At 38.6% G+C, this 10441-nt stretch overlaps 1 protein-coding gene across 1 annotated transcript; it reads left to right on the forward strand.

Moving 5' to 3' along the window:
* The first annotated feature begins 8583 nt into the window (after nt 1-8583).
* On the forward strand, nt 8584-9527 carry LOC148699220 (uncharacterized). Its single transcript, XM_088698616.1, has one exon. It carries the CDS (start codon nt 8676-8678, stop codon nt 9234-9236), a length of 561 nt encoding a protein of 186 aa, XP_088554742.1. The 5' UTR covers nt 8584-8675; the 3' UTR covers nt 9237-9527.
* Nucleotides 9528-10441: the final 914 nt, after the last annotated feature.

Below are 10441 nucleotides of genomic sequence, written 5' to 3' on the forward strand. Positions count from 1 at the left end.
CGAGGTCCCACACATTCAAAGTTTTGATTTATGAAAAAGTTCAGATAAATTTAGTATGAAGATTGCATGTCCTTCATATGAAAACATAGAACACAAATTGATGATCATATTATTAACAAATAATTTGGTATCATGTTTAAATGTAATTAGATTTTGGATACGAAAAGTACAGATTTAATGTACTGGAAGTGAACGAGACAAGTTATGAGAAATGCGTCGACACCGGCTTCATTCAAAACATAACAGGTGGCGTGGGACGCGATGTTTTCAAACTCACACAAGCAAAAACATATTACTTCCTCAGCAGTGGCGGGTACTGCTTTGGAGGCTTGAAGGTTTCCGTCAACGTCCTCCGACAACTTCAGCCCACCCCGCCTCCTCCCGCACCTTCAAGCGGTGATAGTAGCCCTGCTTCTCATACTTCTGTAGTACTGCTCTTGCTCATCTCTCTGATTACGTACCTCTACTGCTTTATTCACAGCTAGCTAGCTTACCCTGCCGACTCACCACCGGGATTGTTGTCTACTGCCTCTTGGCATATGGAATCATTAGGGTTTTATTAGGACAGTGATTTTGTTTGTTTAATGCTTGCAGAGACTTGAATTTATTTATTCTTCTTGTAATTTGTTTATTCAAATGAAAGCATAATGGGAGAGAGGGAAGAACCCACCTTCTCTTCCAAAGAAGCGTCCTGAATAAAATTACAGCATCTCAAAACCATAAAAAACAGTTACTAGTAACCACAAACCCTAGCAAGTCTATCAGCCTCTCCGTTTGGTTACGCCTCTGGATCGTTGTGAGACCAAAGAAAGAACCTAAGGTTATCTTCTTTTTTTTCACTCTTTTTGGTTTTGAACAACAGTCATTTTCATTGATATAATATGTACAAAACCCCAAGAAAGGAGAGTTCATTGAAATCCAACGATATCAAATTAACAATGAAAACAAATAGAAACCAGTGATATATCATAGCCCAACTACTAGAACCTGATGCAGAAAGGAGGCGAAAACTAGAAGGATATTGTCGCATTTTACTAGGAAAGACTTGAACCCACAAGGAGAATAACACACTCAGTGAGAGAAACTATGGGTGGGCTCAAAAAACCGAAAACCGAAAAAAACCGACAACCGAACCAAACCGAGGTCGAAAAAAACTAAACCGAAAATGTCAAACCGAACCGAACAGAATTTGGCCAGTTCGGTTTCAGTTTTTGAGGTTCAGAAACCGAACCGAACCTATATATATATTTAATTATTTTTTTCAATATTTATAAAAAGTTTAGTCATACAATCATAACAAAACAGAACATGTTGCCAAGTTGGTTTTAGTGAAACTTTTCAAGCTGGAGCGCATGGGTTCGAACCCTTATGCCTCCAGGATTTTTGAGGATTTTTTTTATTTTGTTGAGAAATCAACAAAACCTTTTAACCCGAGCCACTAGTAGTAGCAGCCACACTTTTCTATTTTTCATTCCCCTCTTCCCTCTCTCGTTCCTTGCCTCCAAACTCCCTTCATGAACCCTAACCCAGTAACCTTTTCGAGCAGCCTGAGCCTTCTCTCTCTCTCGCTAGATCTTCAACTTCAATCGCTCTGTCTCTCTCAATTTCTCAGGTGACCCGCGACGGCGCGACCCTTCTCAATCTTAATCTCTCACACCTCACCCTCGCCGTCAGCTTTTTCTTGCCATTTCAAGTCTTGACAGCAAAAGGTTAGCCTCATCTCTCTCTCTTGGTCTTCAACTTCAATCACTCTCTGTCTCTCTCGATCTTGAATCCTAGGCGACCCGCGAGTCAGCGATGGCGCGACCCTTCTCACTCTCAATCTCTCACACCTCGCCCTCGTCGTCAGTCTTTCATCTCACCATGAGCTTCTTCTTGCCGTTTCGAGTCTCGACTACAAAAGTTTAGTCTCATACTCTCATTTCTCTATGTTTAATTTTCTGTTCTATTTATCTATTGAAATTGGTTCTGACTAGAGAAGAATTCATTTCATACTTTGCATTTACTACTTACTCTTGGATTTATTACTGTTACAAAGTGACTTGGATCTATGAAAGCACATGTATTTGGGTTTCTACCTACTCTGGGCTTCTGCTTACCAATTCTTCCAGATCTGGTATTTTATTGACTTGTGAATTTCACACAATGCTCATTTTCAGTGTGATTGGTTCTGGGTTTCTTTCTGCCATTACTACTCACTTTTCGAATTATGGTTAGAAGGATAAGACTTTGTGACTCCATATCTACCTTTAAAATTCAATGTGATTATTTTTCGATTTTCTGGATTTTAATCTTGCTAGCAAATTAAAAAATAGTAAGCTAAAGAATAACTGGGCGAGCTAGAACAACTGGGCAATGGGAGAGCTAGAACTGGGCAACTAGATTTTAATCTTGCTAGCAAACTAGTATCTGTTTGTCATGTTTGAGTGTACTACCAGTCCACTAGGAGAGCTAGAACAATTAGGCAATGGATCACTCCCTAATTAGAAACCTAGACAGTTAATTGTCGACTAATTAGTTTCTATAAATAAGTCAAGTTTAGGCTGATCCCCCACTAGTGAAGTAGAGCTCTATACATTGTACATGTATAGACGGTTGCATTGTACATGTATGCTGATTAACGGGGTGGACAGTTTGCAACAAATGTGTTTGAGAAAATTGATGGTAAATGGTTTATCTGTATTCACCATGCTTCAGTTCTTGACTTGTGAATTTTAAAACTTAAAAGTAGAGCTTTCTTTCTTAGCAACGGTTGCATTGTTAACCTCCCTCTTATATATATATGCTGATTAACCACGTAGTGAGATAACAGTTGCATTGTTAATCTACTATGTTGCCTCCTAGGCCACCTAAGCGTTGAACTTGAGGAGTTGAAGAGAAGAAGTGTGTGGAAGACATGAAATCTTGAAGGTTTATTTGAGTTTATGATTTTAGTTAAGTGGAATATTTCTATAAAATTTGGACTTTGTTATGTTTATTTTAGGTGTGGAAGACTTGAAGTGAAATGTTTATTTTAAATTTGGACTTTTTGAAGACTTAAACTTTGATGTTTTTTTTTAAGTTTGGACTTTGGAAGATTTGATTGATGATTCTAGTTGAACTTTAAATATTTATTTTCATTGTGTAGGAATGCTTATGTTATGATTGTGTTGGAGATGTTACAATTTTAAGGGTAAAGTACAAAAAACTACCTCAACTATTGGTGTCACGACACTTTCATACCTCATCTTTTAAAATTGACAATATCATACCTCATCTTACAGAGTTGTGCCAATGTCAGACCTCCGTCAGTTTTTCTGTTAATTTCTCTGTTAAATGTTGACGTGACCAGAGACGAGACCCATTCACTAATCCAACTGGATTAAAAAATAATTAAATATTCAAAAATTTAAAAAAAAAAATTAAAAATTAAAAAACTAAAAAAAAAAAAAATTGGCCTAAGGGGTCCGGCCTTCCCTTTCCTTCACCCACACAACCCTTTTTCTTCTTCTCTTCAACAGCCATCAAATCCTTCCCCGTCCCCCAACCTTCCTCCACCACCCTCTCTCTATCCTCTCTCTCTGGGTAACCTGCAATGTGCAACCCCCAACCTTCCTCGCTGCCGAAGCTTGAGCAGCTTCACACCTCAGAGCGAATCGATTGGAAGGAGAAATCCCAACCCAAATCGGCAACCTCACCAGGTTGAAATGGCTGGTTCTTTACGACAACCAGCTCAGCAAGCTCGACAATAACCAGATCTCTGGTTCAATACCGGATGAGTTCGGAAACTTGTCGAATCTTTCTCTTCTCTTCTTATGGCAGAACAAGCTCGAAGGAAACGTTCCGCCATCGATTTCCAACTGTGTGAATCTCGAGGCCATTGATTTGTCGCAGAACGGCTTGACGGGGCCGATTCTCAAAAGGCTCTTCAATTTCTAGAATCTCATGAAGCTGCTACTGCTATCTAACAACTTCTCCGCTGAAATTCTGCTGAAGATCAGAAACTGCTCGTCGCTGATTCGGTTTCGGGCCAGCGGCAACAAACTCGCGGGAGGGATTCCACCCCAGAAAGAGATGAGAGATAGAGGGTGGTGGAGGAAGGTTGGGGGGAAGAGGAAGGGTTTGGTGGCTGTCGAAGAGAAGAAGAAAAAGGGTTGGTGCGGGTGGAGGAAAGGGAAGGCCGGATACTTAGGCTATTTTTTATTTTTTTTAGTTTTTTAATTTTTAAATTTTTGAATATTTAATTATTAAAAATATATTTTATTATTTTTTAATCCAGTTGGATTAGTGAGTGGGTCCCGTCTCTGGCCACGTCAGCATTTAATTGACAAATTAACGGTAGGCTAATGGAAGGTATAATATTGGCACAATTCGTAAGATGGGGTATGACATTGTCAATTTTAAAAGATGAGGTATGTAAGTGTCGTGACACCAATAGTTGAGGTAGTTTTTTGTACTTTACCCAAATTTTAAACTTCAATTTTTATTCATTCAAAAAAAAAAAAAAAAAAAAAAAAACCGAACCAGGCCGAAACCGAACCGAAAAAAAATCAAAAAAAATTGAACCAAACCAAACTGAAATTTCGGTTCAATTTCGGTTTTGGCAAAAAACCGAACCCAACCCTAAGAGAAACCTAGATAACTGTTGATTGCTAGTCAAAAATGAAAAACTAAGGGTACAATATACCCATATATATATATATAGCTAAAAAATACATGAATGAAAAAAGAATACATAAATCCTCAAAAAAATGCATTAGATGTTAGATGGATATGAATCATATAAGTAATAAACTAGGAGTTACATGGACATGAATGAATGAGATGTTACGAATATATAAATGATGCATAAATATCAAGGTTCTAAAAAACACTAGGCACTAGTCGGGCTGCGAGCTAGCGCCTAGGCGGCTAGGCGAGGTCAAGGTGGGCGCCTAGGCAGTCTAGGCGGATTTAGGTAAATTTATTGTATATCTTGTAAATAAGCGCATATTGACTCTTACAAAAAATTATACTTGTATGAAATCCATAGATAAGATAATAAAATAATGATAAAATGCAAAAAGAGTATCAAACAATGTCTCTCCAATAGATAAGATTTTTTTTATTTTTTAATGAATTAGATGGTATAAGATGAAAGTTCATATGATAATAAGTGTGTATTACTTAATAAATATTTTTTAAAAATTATTTATTATATAGTGAATGAACTTAAAGAAAAGTAAAGGTGTAAACGTTTTCGTTTGTAGTCTGTAAAAAGGGAGGTGGGGAACACTGCACCAAAAATTGATGTGGGGCACACCACACAATATTCAATGTTTATTATCTATCCCTGACAATTGATTAGAAGTTAATTAATTTTAAAAAAAATAAATAAAACAAAAAGTGGAGTGGTTATGTGACTTATGTATGTCACGTGGGGGAGTGGGAAGAGAGAGAAACTCATTTATTTTATCTTTTTCTTCCTTCCATCTTCTTCTTCTTCCTCGCAGCTCTCTGCAATGACAAAATGTCTAAAATGCCTAGACCGCCTAGGTCACCAAGTCACCCGCTTAGGCCGCCCAAGCACCGCCTAACCTGCCTCAGCGCCCACCTAATCCTCTTGCCGATTTTTCTCCCAATTATGGGCTAATCAGAGCTGTTGGCCACCTTGTAGCGCCTAGGTGACCGCCTAAGCCGATTTTTAGAACACTAATAAATATGCTATGAATATATAAATGAAGCCTAAATATGCTATGAATATATAAATGATGCATAAATATAAGAGAAAGACATTAGACCAATAAATTAGTCAATTACACAATAATGGACGGACAGATTCTAAGCATTGTCAGTGTTGGGAATGAGTGGAATGAACCGTCCCTTTCTCCTTAGCCTGCTTGGTTTCTTCCTCGTGAATATTCTGCATCTAAAGTATCCTTTCCATGACAACCTCATATGAGTGGCGTTCGTTCTCTCACTTCTATATGAGGTAGAACTCTGCCTGCACTGCGATCCTGAATGTCTTTCCACTGCCCATGTTCGAGGAAGTCCGCTCCAAGATCCTTGCCTTTGATCTGCAGAATCCTCGTTCTTCCTCCACACTCGCGGCCTCTCAAACTGCTATCATCACAACTCAGGCCCCTCAGCGTGACTCCAATTCATCTGCAAATCGTGGCGGTTCTTGGCAAGGAAATTGCTCCAGTCATGGCAGCCCTAGTCACGACACCCAGAAGTATCATTCTTGGCGCCACAATCAGCAGCAATATCGTTCTAATCAACCTATGCATTGGAATGGGCCCTCAAAGAATTGGAAAAGTGTAATCGGCCTACCGGCTTTGCTAGTGGAAACTGGACAACTCCAGGTCTGTTGGGGCGGAAAAGGATCGCCATATCCTATTCTTGAGGATCTGAGGATCCCATAATCATATATGTTCATCATATATCGTGCGGTCAGTTTTCGTTAGGTACTATTTATATTTAATTTTATATTTAAAATTTAAAATGATTTTTGACCGCACGATGTACGATAAACGGACATGACTACTGGATCCCCAGGAAAAGGATCTGGCGAGGATCCTTTTCCTGTTGCGGCCAACCCCTCCTATAGCTGATGCATGGTGTCCCACTTGCTCCACAGTGCCCAACATTCTGCCACCACCTGTCCCCATCATTATGGCGGCCTCAATGCTTTTCCACCTTTGTAGGGAGAGATTTTTCAGTGTGATCGGGACACGAGGTGGTACATCAAGTGTCACTATACAAATTGTGCGATATGTGTGTTAAAAAGTTAATAACTTAAATATTAAAATTTTCCCTCACTTATATAAAAGCACGTGATGTATCACTCGTATTCTGGTCACAATAAAAAATTTCTCCTTTTCAGGCTCTCAAGTCGTTCAATATCAAGACCCCTCCACATGGTTCCCCGACACTGGTGCCATACATGATATAGCACATGACCGGTGATGCAAATCTCCTTCAGCATCCCCAACGTTATCATGGTCATGACTCGATTGAATTAGGTAATGGTGACACTCTTAATATCACATCCACTAGTGCAATATCTATTTGTCTCAATTCTTCTCCTTTCTACCTTCGTAATGTCTTTCTTGTGCCATCTTCAAGCAAAAATCTTCTTTATGTCGCTCGTTTTACATACGACAATAATGTGGCCATTTGTTTCTTTCCGTTCTTGTATCGTATTTATGGTTTACGTAATGATGAGTTACTCTTTCAGGGCCATGTAAAGATGTACTATATCCATTGTCGTTTTCATCACCTAAAGCTCTTGTTGTGCCGTCCATTGATTGGCATCAATACTTTGGTCATTCTTCTGTGTATGTGTTGCCTCGTCTATGTCCTAGTCTAGGTTCAAATTTTGTAATTTCTCGTTATTTTTGTAAGATATGTGCTTTACAGAAATCCACACAACTCCCTTTTGAATTAAATAATAAACATGCAACTTTTCCTTTTTCAATAATTCATTATGATGTATGAATGTCCACTATTGATTCTATATATCGTTACTTTTCACTGATGATTATTCCTACTATTCTTGAATTTATTCCATGAAAAAAAAATCTTGAGGTATTCATGCACTTTCAAAGCTTTGTGGCTATGGCTAAAAATTTATTCAATGCTTCTATTAAATATTTGCAAAGTGATGGTGGCACTAAGTACGTTATGGTTGAAGCCGCGCTCACTTATGTCCACCTCATCAAATTGCTCCCTACACCTACACTTCGTTGACCCACTCCACACTTCTTTCTTTTTTTTTCTTTTTTTCTTTTTTTTTTTTTTTGTCGTTCTTACATACCTTTGGTTATTTGTGTTTTACTTGGGCAATTATGTTAAAAACAAACTAATGACCGCTCTAGTGAGTGTGTTTTTTGTGGGCTATAGTGCTTCTCATAAAAGTTACAGGTGTCTTGATCCAAGCTCTAGGTGTGTTTACATTTCACGACATGTCGTGTTTCATGAGGCTAAATTGCCATTTAACAAGTCACAACGTACAGCCCCATCCTCCTATGTGGAACTCTCCATTATTGGCTAATCTTCATTTCCTATTTATATTTAAAGCTCGATAACATGACCAATATCAAGGTCCAAAACCAATAGTCTAATCATCATATGTAATTAACATTCATAGAAGAGTTAATAAATTAGTCACTAAATCCTCTCCTATAGCGCTATAGAATTTGACTGAAACTTGGAGTTGGATATGGTTGATATGCTATTTAGGAAGCAACTGAAGCACGTTTCGCCCATTGTTCACCTACAATTGTGTGCCTTTGACTTGCCCGCAAATTTCAGCTTTTAAATTTCCATACGTATCTTGTAATTGGATGAATATCATAGCCAATCCAATACCAAGGAAAATAACATCACTACCGACTTGGTTCGGCACCAACTTCACAAATTCATGTACGTCCAATGATCATTTTGGTACTGGCTTGCGTGCATGAGTTGAAGAATTCTTTTAGGTTGGTATGGTTTTGAATTTAGAACCCATGAATTTAGGGTGGTGAACTAACTATTTCTTTTTCCCGCTTCCTCTAAACACAACTCATCAAACTTAAGCACTAAGAGTCTTCCCCCTATTTTTTCCATAAATACCCAAAGACACATTCAACTCTTCACAACAAAAAACATCATTTTAAAAGATTACCCTAGCAACTCCTCATCAAAGCTTTACTTTCGTCGCAAGTTCAACCATGGCTTTCCCCAAGATTTTCTTCCTTCTGTTTTCGGTGGCGGTGCTATCACTTTCAAGCGTCCATATGAGCCAAGCAGCTCGCCGCCTTTTGGACACGCCGGCAGCTCCACCGCCAGCATTACCCATCCCTACCATCCCATCTCTGCCGAAGACCACATTGCCGCCATTGCCTTCAGTACCAACTCTTCCCAAGACCACATTGCCTCCGTTGCCTTCATTGCCAACACAGCCCAAGACCACATTGCCTCCATTGCCTTCATTGCCAATACAGCCCAAGGCCACCTTGCCATCCCTGCCCTCTAACCCATTGCCTACTCTTCCAACTGATCTTCCTCCAATGCCAAGCTCTCAAATTCCATCTTTGCCAAAATCAGCAATGCCCACTCTTCCCACAACACTACCTCCATTGCCAGCCAACCCAATGCCATCATTTCCCACAACACTACCTCCATTGCCAGCCAACCCACTGCCATCATTTCCCACAACAATCCCTTCAATCCCAACTATTCCATCAACTATTCCAAGCATTCCATTCCTCTCCCCACCCCCATCAAACTAAACCACCGGAGATGATCACATATATAACCGCCATGGTTCTCCTTGCTTACTACACTACTACTATCTGATTTCTTGGATGTGCTGTACGGTGGCTGATTAATTACTCTATGTTATTGTTCTGGAGAGCTTGTGCGGATGTTTAAATTTCATGATTCCCTTTTTATTTTTCTTTTTCTTTTTCTTTTTCTTTTTCTTTTTAGTTTTTGGGTTTTATATGTTCTGGATATGTATATTGTTGTGTTTGTGATTGTGTTTTCTTGATTATACTTTAATAAAACATTTATTGAATTAATCTTACCATGTATGATCTTTGTTCGAAGTCTTTATGATAAACTAGATTATGATATTAACCGAAGAGGTAGCTGGAAAAGGAAAAGGAAAAGACAAAAAGAGGAAAGAAAAAAAATATGGAAAAAGGAAAAGTGGGATTATATAGATCGTCCTACCATAACTTACCAGACTGAAGTAGACCAAAATGCATTTGTTACAAGAAACTGTTATTAAGTCAGTTGAAAGAAAAGACAAAAATCATCTTTCTCCATCCTCCTTCCGCACATCCTGTTTATTTCGGTCCATTAATTATCCTTTATTTAATCAATTTAAACACTAGAAGCACGTGGAGAAAAAATGAGTGTGAAAATCATATTCCAATACAATAAGGAAAGAAAAGGCAGGTTGGAGCAATGTTTGTTTGTTTGTTTTGTTTTTTTTTTTTTTTTTTTTTTGGAGAACTAGATAATAGCATAACCAGGGCCGAAGCCAAAGAAGTATAGAAAGCCACCACGGCCAACACAAAACAACAGTGAGAAACAGGTAAAGCTACAACACAAAGACATTCTTTTGTCACCTACTCATTTTGCAAAAAAAAACTATGAAGGAGGGCAAGGGAGACCATCCTTATTCAGTACACGGACAAACGAAAATGGGGGTCGATGGACCTAGATAAAGTCGCACTCCGCTCCAGCATGTGGCGCCACAAAATCTGCCGCTCCATTGGCTGATCTTGAAACCCAATGTTTTGGTAAGAGTAATTGACGTAGCATGACAAAGAAACTATATTAAACAATAACATTAATTAAAAACCAAGTAATTGGAAATCAGCAGAGAATGAGTGAACATGAAAGTTTACTAGTTAAAGGTGCAAAAGATAACAAAGTGTAGCACTCTAATGCTATGTTTGGATGATGAAATTTAAGATTATTAAGG

The sequence above is a fragment of the Pyrus communis genome, chromosome 1, assembly GCF_041283825.1.
Source record: "Pyrus communis isolate YQ-2024b chromosome 1, ASM4128382v1, whole genome shotgun sequence".
Taxonomy (NCBI): Eukaryota; Viridiplantae; Streptophyta; class Magnoliopsida; order Rosales; family Rosaceae; genus Pyrus; species Pyrus communis.